The sequence below is a fragment of the Cicer arietinum genome, chromosome 7 (assembly GCF_000331145.2).
Source record: "Cicer arietinum cultivar CDC Frontier isolate Library 1 chromosome 7, Cicar.CDCFrontier_v2.0, whole genome shotgun sequence".
In the NCBI taxonomy this organism is placed as follows: Eukaryota; Viridiplantae; Streptophyta; class Magnoliopsida; order Fabales; family Fabaceae; genus Cicer; species Cicer arietinum.
Genome location: NC_021166.2, coordinates 601,229 through 614,633, shown reverse-complemented (window position 1 = coordinate 614,633; position 13,405 = coordinate 601,229). Strand labels below are relative to the sequence as shown.

Sequence of the window (13,405 nt, the reverse complement as noted above, 5' to 3'; positions counted from 1 at the left end):
GGGAAAGAAAAGGATCACGGTTGTCAACTTGTCATTGTCTAATGAGGTCATTCATCAATAGTATACCAAAGCTTATTCATACTTCTGTGGTAATAATTAATATCATTTAGATGTCTGATTCCTAACTGAAAATTCCCACGGTCCTAATAAAAGAAAATTATGCAAGTCAAAAATATTGTATTGTTGATACAAATTTGGTAGAGTATAACTTGCAATATATCCTAAAGTGTTGTTGATTATTAGGAACTTAATTTGTGGAACCAAACACTATTCCTATATGTAATTGTCATTGTCATGACACTGATCTAATTAAACATTATTAATTAATTAGTGGGGATATTGCGGACTTGCGGTCACAAAATTCTTTTTTTTCAACTAATTAATTATTTAAATTTATGACTCAGCAAGTCTTTTGTAAGGTCCCCCTTGCTAATTTTTTTTAGATAAGGTAAGTATATATATTTAAAACATTACTTTTTTTATAACCAAATATTAGTAAATTACGTTAGTTTTCTTTGATTTTAATCTAGAGCTTTCTTCTTAAATCTTCTTCCGTGACTATCTATTAGTTCGTCAACTTAAAATATTATTAATAGGCATAACTTCATAAAGTATGTCACTTGCACCAAACCAATTTACAAGAAAATAAAAAGTGAAATATACTCTAAAGATTGTTTGTTTTAGATTATTAAAAAAAATTATTTTAACTTTATTTTTTAAAAATTATTTTTTTAAAAAGTTATTTGAAAATATTTAATAACTTAAATATTTATTATTAAAAGTTTTAACATAATTATAATAGGTCATTAGAAAAAATATTTCTCAAAAATAATTTTTATACATAGCTACTCAAAATAAAGTATCATTTTAAGTACTTTTTGAAATTTAATTATTAAAAAAAATCTTAAAAAAATGAAATACTTAAAACAATTTTTTATAAAAATTATTTAAATCAATTTTTAATTTAAACTTTTGTAAAAAAAAAAAAAAAGCTATAATAAAAAAATTGAATATAGTAAAAATATTTATAAGAAAAAGTATAACTAACGAACTCTAAATTAGATACTCCAACAACATTTCATGCAAAATACCAAATTTTAATGGAAACTAACTTCTGCACTGCAACAAAAAAAATGAAATCTCCGAACTCTAGCCTTGCCAGAATAAATCCATTTTGAAGTCCCCACCAAAGCAAATGTCCTTTTGAGCAAATCAAATAAATCCATTTTTCAATCAATTTTGCACGTAAATACAAACTTTACCCAAATTGTTTTAATATATGGTATCATAGTATATTAGTATACCAGTTACATTAATACTATATGACGGTATACATTTATTCTATATCTCCCTCTTATACGATTGCTTTCGACCAAACACCGGTTATTAATTTGTAAGTTGAAAAACAAATATTAGTACTCCATGATTTATTATCAATTGTAAATTGATGATAATAGTGGTGACGAATTTGGTAACAAGATCACATAATCGTGCAAGCAGTGGCATTGTCTTCACATAAATATTCATCACAACGACTCACATAACAAGGCCTGCCACCACCGTAACTATCATAAACTGGTCTTCCGTAGTACCCATCATAGCAACTTTGTGGTGGCCCACCGTAACCGTCATAACATGGCCCACCAGGCCTACCTTCATAGCATGGCCCACAACAAATTCCTATTGGAACCGCCATCGGCGGTGGACACACCGGCATCATCGGAGGTGGTGGTACATGCACGGGCTCCGCCGACGGTGGGGGCTTTTCTTTTGGTGGTTCGGGCTTGGGTTGCGGCGGCGGCGGAGGCTTCTCAGGCTCCTTTGGTTTCTCGGGCTCTTTGGGCTTCTCAGGCTCTTTGGGTTTCTCGGGTTGTTTTGGTTTCTCTGGTTCTTTGGGTTTCTCTGGTTCTTTGGGCTTCTCTGGTTCTTTGGGCTTTTCCGGTTCCTTTGGCTTAACGGGTTCCTTGGGCTTCTCTGGTTGTTTGGGTTGGGGAGGTGGAGGAGGTTCGACAATTTCAATGCTTTTGATGGCACCACAACCTTTGCAGCAAAGCTTATCTCTGATCTTCTCAGGGCTACAGCATACGACTGTGATTGTTACGATGTTGTTCTTCTCATCGTACACTTGGTCTCGAATTTCTCTTGTTCACAACAAATATTTCAACACCAAACAAAAATCAACTCAATTTGATATCTTCTTTACTATAGATAATAATTTATAATTTAATTAATTTGGTAATCTCTGTTGTACAGGCAAAATTTTGAGTGTGATTAAAAATTAAGCAAAAGTGAAATGATGAGAGACTCACGAGGGAATTTGCAGAGAACTTTCTTGACCTTTTTGTAGCATTTGTCACACTGAAGATCAACCTTGAGCTTCATTATAGTAACCTGAATCAACATGATCATCAAGAGAAAGAGAAGAATCCATCAAAACTATAAAATATTATAATTAATTAATTGTACATAAATCTAAGTGATCACGGCATAAAAGAATAAAAAACAGATAGAAGCACGAAAATAGCCTTTTAATTTGTTGATTATGACCAAAAGAATAATAAAGTATATTTATGAAGATGAGTATTTTGATTGATTGGAGATAAAAAAGGAAAATATGAATCAGATTATAAAATGAATAAACATGTACCTTGACCTTTTCTGCCATGAGTGTGGAATATTCTAGTAGAGCTTAGAGATGAGATATGAGGCAAGGATGAAAATGAATTAATAAGAAAAAGAAAAAGAAGCGTCAAAAATTGAAGTACTGAAATAGAGGAAAGGGGGGCGAAAAAAGGAGACCGCGGAAGTTTAAGAAGGCAACAGGTGAAAGAGTATGACGAATAAGAATATTACACGTAGTGGGATACGACGTTGGATCACGCTAAAATTGTTGTCGTTACATCAACACTCACTGATTATTGCTTACAACGATAGATTGCCGACCCTGCACTGCAGCTGCACCGCATCTCTCGCTTCACTCACACACTTCCCCTTTCTTTTTCTTTTTTACAAATCACTCATGCATTCTCAACTAAACTAGATTTATACTAATTATATAATCAATAGTTTGAGATTAAGTGTGACATTAACAACCTCAAAGTTATTAATTTATTGCATCAAAACTATTATCTCAATCTAAAATAGAATAAAATGAAAAAATAAAATAATGTCGCATCAACACAATAAACAAAACAATGTTGCACTAAAAAAAAATCATAAAAAAAAAATTAAAAATAAATTTATATAAACACCAATTATTTAAATAAAATTAGAAGAAAATAAAACAATTTAAATGAATCATTTGAGACAAACAATAGTCAAAACCACTTCTCGTTAATAAAAGAAGAATAAGAAATAAAAAAAACCTAAACTTTTTACGAGATAAATGACACTCTCATAATCACACTTTTTTCCAAGATATATAATCACTTGATATATAAACATTCTCTTCTCCTCCTTAAGCTCGATCAAACTCATTATATTACAACAAATAAGCATTTTCGTTTTGAGAACTCTTGGTGACTTGATCCTAATTTTATTAACTTTGTAAGCGAGAACCGGTCAATATGTCCCTCATGGGATACCCTATACAAGCTTAAATATTGCACCAAAGATATGTGGAAGTTGAGAGTAAAATTAAATCTCAAATTTTCGGGCAACAACATCTAGATACTATTGGGAGCTTGAACGCATCAGTGAGCATGTGAATGTGGATTTGGTTAATTAACTAAGTGATATTCAAAATAAGTTTTTCTTGTGTCTAATTGTAGGAAGATAGGTATTAAACAATAGCGTGCCAAGATCTTTTGGCTGAAACACTAAATTCTTCCATGCTTCTGCAGCATTTTCAAATCTGACCCCAACGACCAACAATATTGTTTACGAACCATTTGTCCCCCTTGCAAAATAGCAATTTTTTTTACTACTTCTATGGAAGTTAATGATATTTAGTGGATAAGTTCTACCACGCTCACTACTCACTAACCTAGTAGCAACTGTTTATCTTCAATGTTCATCTGTCATTCTATTTCAAGATTAATATGTTAAATAATACAAATGAATTTTTATGAAATAAATTATGACCAGTCAATAACATATATCAAGCATTCGCAATACTCATGTCTCGAGATTTATAACAATAAATTAAATGAACACTGTAACAAGACGATGAACTAAATAATATCGCATTTAGATGACAATATAATATATAAAACATAAAAGAAAAATTATATATATAAAGATCACTTATTTAAATAAAGGTTTAATTGCAGTTTTAGTCCATCTATTTTTATTGATTTACGAAATTGATTCTCCTATTTTAAAAGTCGACAACTTTGGTTTTTCTCTCTGATTTTTTAACTAAAAAATGATTATATAAGATAATTTAAATAACGTAGCATGATATGATGATGTAGAATTATCAATATTCATGAAATTGAAATAAAATGCCATAAAACCTTAGATGTCAACTTCCAAAAAATTTCATATTTATAATTTAATTAATGACATATGAAAAGTTAATGCATTTAGATGGTTCTATATCATAGCATTGTATGTCACGTCCTTAAAAACATTAAAAATCGTCATTTTTTAGTTAAAAGTATGAAGAAAGGACCAAAACAGTCGACTTTCAAAATAGGGGAACCAATTCTGTGAATTGACAACAATAGAAAATTCAAAACTGCAATTAAATCTTAAATAAAAGAAGATAGAAAATGATTTAGGAGAAGAGAGGTGATATCAAGAAAGAAGTGTTGGCCGCGGTTAAAAAGTTTTTTTTTTATGATTACATAACTAGCAGTTTTTTTATTTTTATAATAAACTTTTAGGACATCGATAGCCCAGTGGGCCTATAAATTGTTATGGAGTGTGATAGCCCATAAACGGGCAGTCACATTATGGACTGTGATAGCTCAGTGGGCCTAGAAATCGTGATTGATATAAGACAATCCATTCATCGAGTAACACATCAGTTCGTAATTGGTATAAGCATGTTTGTATCACATTTTATTTTAAATTTCTCCAATAACAATTTCAGAAGAAGCGAGCCTTGAGAATTGAGATGCTTAACAAAAATGTTGAGATTCCTGTTTTTCCATTTGGAGGCATATACAATTTCAAGCAAACAAAGCTATAAATCACAACCTTAAGAAAAACCAATCACAAGAGTTAAGAAAACCCATAAAGTTGTTTTTCTGGACGGTACAATAAAACAAATGTTTTAGATTTCAAAATTATTTAGATTTCAAATTAATTTTTAATTAAACAAATAGTGTAAATTTAATTAATATTTTTAAGTCCAAAAATACTAATTTCACTAACAACTTTATTATTAATTATTACAGTTTAAAATTAATCAAACCTACAAATGGATTTAATATTTACTTATATTGTTTAATATTATAAAAATTAATTAAGCCTAAAAAGTATAATTTTATTGTTAATTTTTAAAAAGGTTCACTTTCAAATTTTGCTTTAAACTTCCACATTGTCGGATTTGCTGTAAATATATTATGATTTTTATTCTTCTTAGCAATATATTTGTTTCGACACTAAAATAAACAAAAGATAATATATATTTAACTTAAAATTTAAATTAAATACATTTTAACTTTTAATTATATTTATATTTACGATTAGAATAGTAATTCTACAGAAAAATTTGTTATAAATAGAGAAATATATAATTAAACCAAAGTACTAATCACCACAAAATGCTGTACTAGTTTATCTGATCAAAATTTTGATATGCCACATTACAGATTTACGATACATTAAGCTTATTAACATATATATATACTATGCAAAGACGTGTGTGTATATGTAATGAATTTACTAATTTATAGTAAAACAGAACAAATGATTTCAAGTTTAATTAATTGTGGCAATACAAATATAGTTAGTTATACCATGAAATATCAATTGGTAAACTACATAACTTACGGAGTGGAAAATGAAGTTCAAAAGAAGCAGAAGCGTAGCCAAAAAAGGTGTTGAGGTCCTTATCACACAGATATTGGAGTTGTGGTACCGTCCGTCACTAAAAACTCAATAATGTCGTATGTAGACTAGGTGCTATATGCACATCTTTATGTGCGTCCCAACTTGAAGCAAAAGGTTTGACTCTCTTTAGAATACATCTCTTAATGTTCAAAATCTTCCATTAATTAGAAAATAAATCCACTATCCTTTTTAAATTCCTAGACATGTCTCTATTACAAATTTTAATAAATTTTGGAGAAACAAATCGCATATGTGAAAGGTTATACACTTTTGGTTGAATTGGAAGGTAATCCAAGATCCTTTCTCCATCTTATATCATATCATGTTTATAGACTTTGTATGTATTGAACTCAACACTAAATTGCATTTGAATATTATATTTTTATGTTTATATTGGGTTTATATCGTCTTTAAAAAATTGGTGGATTTTGTGTGCAGATTTATAAAATGTTAGGTGGTTCCAATAAATAAATTTGAAACCATAATTTAGATTTCTATATTTAATGTAATTTATTTTTATAAAATTTTTAAAAAATTATTAATGTTACTCTTTATAAATTTATTTAAGACGTCACATTTATTTTACGTGAGATTTAATTTTTTTTTAATAATTAAAAATATATAATATATTTAATACGTCTTATCGATTGAGTCATACTCAAATTGGACTAACCCAAGCAAAAACTCAATTCTTGGATCCGTCAAGATTGTGGTGTTTCCGCTGTAAAATTAATGTTGGAGTATTTGCATATACTTCCACCAAATAACCATAGACCTCTCTTCCTTTTGCAACTTACTCCAACCACTGTCGAGCTGGATTAATATATAGTTTGGTGGACCAAGAATTTTACCTTCTCAATGGTGATGGTATTGATTATCAAATGAATGGTTCATCTCATGTGTATATATATAATCAATTTATAATATTAATAATTGGTTCAACCACTTTAATAATTTCTCATTCTGAGGAGTGTCATGGGATATGTTAGAAGCGGGTTTTACTTCTTCCACACATGCATTTGATTAATCGGAAATAATCTATTATCGTCTATATTTTTTGTTGGATTTAAAATTTAGATCTCCACTCTTATTTTTAATGAAGTCGGGTTTCTCCGCCGATATCCATACTCATTCAAATATATAAATTTAAAATTCATATATTTATTATAATTAATATAGTAAAATAATTATTATTACTATACACTAATAAAATAAAAAATATGAAAAATTATATTTTTAGTATAGAGGAGATTAAAATTTATAATATATATAAAAAAAAGTTATAAATAAAATGAATAAGTATATGAACATAAAAATAATTTAACTGATAATAATTTTAGTGACAAACCGGATTCGTGGGTGAGTGCAGGACAATTATCAACAACATAAAATCTGTCTCTGTTTTTGAATTTTAATCTCATTTATAAAAGCATAATTTTTTCTGTTAAAGGTGATATTCAAATAAATATATGTGTGTAGGTTGTGTTTTCATACATACTTCTCACACTCTTAAATATTCTATATATACCACATAAAAAAAAGTCGAATTTATTTATGTAATTAATTGAATTGTTGTTATGAGTTTGGGTTTGTCCAGCCTATAAAGTATATTTTCATTGAACCCACGCATTTCAAAAGGGTATATAGCTTCCTTCTTAATGCATCTACTACCATTGTTGTCAACCCCACTTCTACAACCCATGGTGGGAATAATGGAATATCAAACAAACTAAAAAGGAAGGGGAATAATTTACACCATTCAACTCAAAAGTGATAATTAGGAAATGCGGTTGCATGTTTATTACCAAACCTTTAGTTTTGTGACGTGGGTGCCCTCTAAATTTTGGCAATTCTAGCTAAATTCTCCCACAATGTCAATATGTTATATGACCAAAAGAATTATTAAAAAATAATAATAATTCTACGAGAACATTAGATGATATATAGGTGTGGATCATATCTTTAAAATGGGCCAAAATCCGAATGATGATCTAATAGGCCTTGAGCCTTTTTCAACATTCTATTATTCCTCTGGAAATGCATCTACTAATGATATAAATAAATAACTTTTTGCTCCTTTTAGAATAATTCATTATCCCCTATAGACTATATACTAGTGGTTATCTCTCATAAAACTATTTAAAGGATCGCAAAACATTATGCAATAATAATAAATCAACTCAAGGAAATGGGAATTAAAATACTAGTCTTCGAATATATGTTGTCTCGTAATTATAGGCTAGATGACACAAAAAGTTTCGTTTTAAAAAGCAAATATCATTTTAGTGTGGATGGGTCTTTTATGAGAAAAAAAAAAATACAAGCTCTATGATTTTTCCTTTGCAATAGTAAAAAGATGGTGACTATTTTTTCTTATATAAATTTCAATTTGTAGTTTTACAAAATCACAGTACTCTACTATAATTTTAATAAATCTATTGTAATATTAAATATGGATTTAGTTAAGTTGTTCAAAACTTTGTGATCTTTTATTATATTTTGATATTTTTATAGTAAAATTGATTTCCCCTTGAATTTATTGTGTTTAATAATGCTTTACCTGATCTTAACAATAGAGAACATACAAAAAGTTATTGAAATTGAAAATGTGTATAGCTATATAATCTTGTAATATTTTACTTATGTTATAAATTGAATTGAAATTATTGAATCAAATATTAAACATTTTTAACAATTTATGAAAATGTACATGTTTAATCTACTAAATAAAAACTACTTGATTTTATAACACATAGTTACTTCGGGAGTATGTTGATCTTAGGACCGGCTCTAATGCCAAACAATCAAAGTTCTATTTTAGGCCTCAAAATTTTAGAGAAATTAATAATGGCAAAAAAAATTTATATGAATAGATATCAAAATCATTAGATACATTATTGAGATGTATTAAAATTAATATTTTATAATAAAAATATTTGAAATATTAATTTAATTTGATATTTCTCAATAACATATCAAATAATTTTAAATTTATATAAAAATATACATAAATAATCTATATAAAATATTTCATAACATTATATTAATATAATTTCATGAGTAAAATAAAAGTGTGTGCGAATGAAATGGACAAGTCTGAAGGAGACCCGTAAACGAGGCACAAGTTGTCCATCGGCGTGGTTAATTTGGTGCGATGTCATATGCCTTACGGATTGGGACTCATATTTTTTGCCATTGAATTGCTGTTGTGTGAAACCAAATTATTTTTTCCTTTTAATCATTGACCCTCATACTCGTAATTCCTATTCATATCTATGCAACAAAATTTCCAGGGAGCTTTGAGTCAACCAATATTCCACGATCAAGCCATGTTGCTATATTTTGTGATTTTCTTATGGGAATCAAAATATTAAGTGACAATTGCAAATCAAAATATACTAGCAACGTGGAACTATTCTAAAAAATACACTAAATGATATATAGAGAAAATAAAAAAATACGAGCGCACTTTATCGTAAATTCGTAATAAAAAGCGAAGAAACGTACGTAGGGACACTAACGCTGTTTATAATAGAGGAGCGAACAAAAGTTTATGTCTAATAAAACCTACGGAACATGGTGGAGTTTGGAGGGCTGTTATAGTTGAAGAGTCATATTAATAAGTATCATTAAATTAAAAATAATAATTTTATTTTAAATATAATAGAAGAAAGGCAAGTGTTGGGGTGAGAAAGGCGTGACTTAATTGATGTATGTTAACTTATTTGACGACTTTTGAAGTATTTCCGTCAATGTCAGCCGATAGAATGAATGGGTGGGACCCTCCACTTTACCAATCATTGCTTCTCTTCAATCTCTTCTGTTTCTTCCTTTTCAAACACCTTCCTTTCCCTTTTCTCTTTCAATTTCATCCATCTTCGTCTTCTACCTTTAATCAATCTCATCATTCCAATTTCTACTTCACGGGTTTAATTGTTTATTAACAACAGACCTCTTCTTATTTTGTTCTCTATGCGTAAATATCATATTTTAGTAATAACATTTAATAAATATTCAATTCCTTCAATTTAACATCACAAAAAATTAATATTAAATATATTTTTTAAATAACTCTATATCATTATATTTTAACATAATTTATTAAATCAAATTCACAAAAATATAAAAAAAGAATGTACTTTGTTAACACTAGTCTAAATAAACATCATATTTCTCAAGATCACAATGGAATGTCTATTTATATGGATGCTAAATATTAATATTGTAATTTGTATCCGTCACGTACAAATTTACATTCATTCATAAAAATATGTATAATTTACATACATATTTTTTGTATAAATTATTAGAGTTTAATTTACAGTATTGACAATATAAAATATTCTACATAATTAATAAATCATGATCAATTACATAAGTAATTTATAAATAATTATAAATCAAAAATCAAAAAAATTAATAATTTAAATTATAATTAATTAATAATATAAAATACAATTAGTTATATACTCCAATTTATAGCGGGTTCATGTGAACCCATTATTTTTTTTTGTAAGCACTCAATCCAATTTTAACTATGGAAATTCATAGTATTAAAAAAAAAGAAAAAAAAAAACTAAAGAAGTTGTGAAATTTAATCCCTCGCATAGGGGAGGGGGCAAAAATTAAAGTCAATTCAATGATCGGTGGACGGTGGATACTTAAATTGCACCGTTGAATGAGCAAGTAATAATAGATAGCTCTCTGTTCGCCCTAACATCACTCACTAACGTATTGCTATTTTATCTATTCACCCATTATCCTAATTATTTTTATATTGAAGCAAAAAAGTTTGAAAATAAAAACAATATTAGTGATGCCTCGCCACGTATATTATGTCACACGAGCCTTTTATCCTACGTAGCAACGACGTGTAAGAAATACTATGAATACATCTTCCCACGTGTCGTACCACACCACCTCAGCTTTTGTTCTCAGCGTGTCAAACACTTTCTAGCACGTGAAATCACACGCTTGGATCAACCTTCAACTTAGTATTACTTTTTGGAATACATTTCTGTGTCTATAGAGTATTCAAATATAAAAAATTTATATTGAATTTTGTCTTTTTAATTTTTTTTAAATTCTATGGTTTCTTATTATTTTCATTCATTTGTCCTTTTCTATTTCAACAAAAGGACAATTAAGTTTAATCAAAGGAGAACTATTTTCAGCTTCGTTCTCAAACCTAATTTTTAAATTTTTTAGAAGATTTATTGATTCAAAAGTAATACAAGAACAAACCAGAGGTGTTTTATATATCATGAGATTAAAAAGCCACCTATGATTCATCACTAGTTCAATCATATAATTGACAAACCTAGTACTCTCTTCAATTATTGTACACTAAAAGAGCTCCGATCGAACCTACTCCCCTAATTTGGCTTCCATGTAATATGTCCCAATTCAAACCATTATAACTGCTATTAAAATCTCTAGTGAAAAATTGACAAGGCTTGTAATATTAAATTAATGAAAATGCTAGTTTTTGTTGGTAAACTATGTGTGTTAAGCAGTTGGTGAAACAAGCACTTGAATTATGATCTCTTTATCCTACAGTAGTTGACTTAGTTCTCAATTATATTTTAATGTGATTCATTTGAATGTTCAAACGGGTACTATTTGAGCAATTGGTCTAATGTTCTTTTTTTTAAAAGGTATCAATTCTATTTTTATTTAAGTTCTAATTCTTCGTATTATATGCTACCTATACGTACTATTTATTTTTAAAATATTATTGATATAGGTGTTTTAATTAGTTTGTTAGCACTACCAATACATTGCCAAACAATATTCTTTAACGTGATTAATATTAGTAGTTTAATGGATTACAAATTATTTTTATGTTTATGTTTTTTTATGTTTATGTTTTTTCATGTTATTTTTTGTTCTTTAAAACTGAAATGTTATGCAAGTGTAACAAATAAGACAAATGAGGATAAGCACGGATAAAAGGAAATCTTACTGAAACTCCTTTGCATATAACATGACCAATTTTGTTATGCTTGTGTTTTCTCTTATAAACCCATCGTGTGTTTTGTCATTTAATTTTGCTTATGATACTTGTAGGAACTAAAAAGTGTAAAAAAAAATTTAGAGACTAAAAGTAAAATATGAAAAAAATTTATAGACAAACATTATTTAATCTTATTTTTATGATATATTTTTCTTGTTTACTAAACAAAATAAGTAGTGTATGTATTTGATATTTAGGCAATTGATGTACCCTCACATAGAGAATATATGAATGTATAGAAGGGTTCAACCTAATGGAGTAGACTTGAAAATACCTTTTACGAGGGTGTTGAAATTTTATATGGGGGTGTTGAAAATACCTTTTACGAGGGTGTTGAAATTTTATACGAGAGTGTTGAAAATACCAAGTTGTTTCGCGCGCATCAATTTTCTTTTTTTTCTTAAAGACAAATTTTCCTTATATGGTTGCTAAATCAATGTTGTTAATTCTTAAAGTATTCGTTGAAATAATTTTTATGATACTTTAGTTACTTTATGGTTGAACTCTTAATTACTGTGATTTATTTTTATGAGAATCAGATAGTTAAATAAAAAAAAATATTAAAACATTTGTTAGTAAGATCAATTAAGCATTATTTATTATTATTATTATTATTTTATTATTATAAATGCAAATTGTGATTTGTGATGTATTAAATTGTGAATGGTGCATGTAGAGATGTAAGAACAAAATCAATGATTGGATAAATTTGAAGATTTCATGCAAATCAATTAAATTTGTTAGTTTTTTTTTAAAATGTTTGGATTCAACTTTAAATTGATCTTCTGATATACAAATTAAATTATTATATTTTATTATTATTTCTTTTATTTCACACTGTATTAGTAATTTTATTTGTAAATTTTTCAAATAAAAAGTTTAGAGTTTTAAAAATGTCAACTTAACGGAGTCGAATAAAACAATTTAGTTTCGAAATAAGTTCGAATATTGCAAGAAAAAATTACAAAACTGAATTGAACCTGGATTATTTTTTTTTTAATTCAAATTTATTTTCTCTCAAAATCAAACTCAAGTTGACTCATTACATCTCTAACCAGGTACACGTAAAATTAATAATATAGTGCAGCTAAAAAATGTTTTTGTTGTCACTAGATTTTATGATTTTTTTATATATTAAAAAAATTGATATTGTAATTAATATAAATATAATTTATGTATGACTATTATTATATTACTCTTTGTGTAAAAATGTATTTAAGATTAACTTTTTACATTTTAAGATAATTTATTACAAATAAATTGTCCTAATTTTATTACTATTACTAATAAATGATATATTTAAAAAAGAAAAACATATCTAAAAATTTACAAATATTCAAAGACAAATATATGTACTAAAAGAGTCTCATAAACATTAACTATTCC

General features: G+C 27.6%; 1 protein-coding gene across 1 annotated transcript; it reads right to left on the bottom strand.

Moving 5' to 3' along the window:
• Positions 1 to 1,201: 1,201 nt before the first annotated feature.
• On the bottom strand, positions 1,202 to 3,022 carry LOC101498654 (uncharacterized). Its single transcript, XM_004507542.4, has 4 exons — positions 2,854 to 3,022; positions 2,648 to 2,688; positions 2,310 to 2,391; positions 1,202 to 2,139 (listed from the first exon to the last, which is right to left on the bottom strand). The coding sequence occupies exons 2-4, from the start codon at positions 2,663 to 2,665 to the stop codon at positions 1,481 to 1,483; spliced, it is 759 nt and encodes a 252-aa protein (XP_004507599.1). The 5' UTR covers positions 2,666 to 2,688; positions 2,854 to 3,022; the 3' UTR covers positions 1,202 to 1,480.
• Between the last annotated feature and the right edge of the window lie 10,383 nt (positions 3,023 to 13,405).

What these genes read in the sequence shown, in the direction of transcription:
- LOC101498654 (XM_004507542.4), bottom strand. An exon ending in AGTTCTCTGCAAATTCCCTC is followed by an intron (nt 2,140 to 2,309) that starts GTGAGTCTCTCA and finishes TGTGAACAAGAG; the next exon opens with AAATTCGAGACCAAGTGTAC.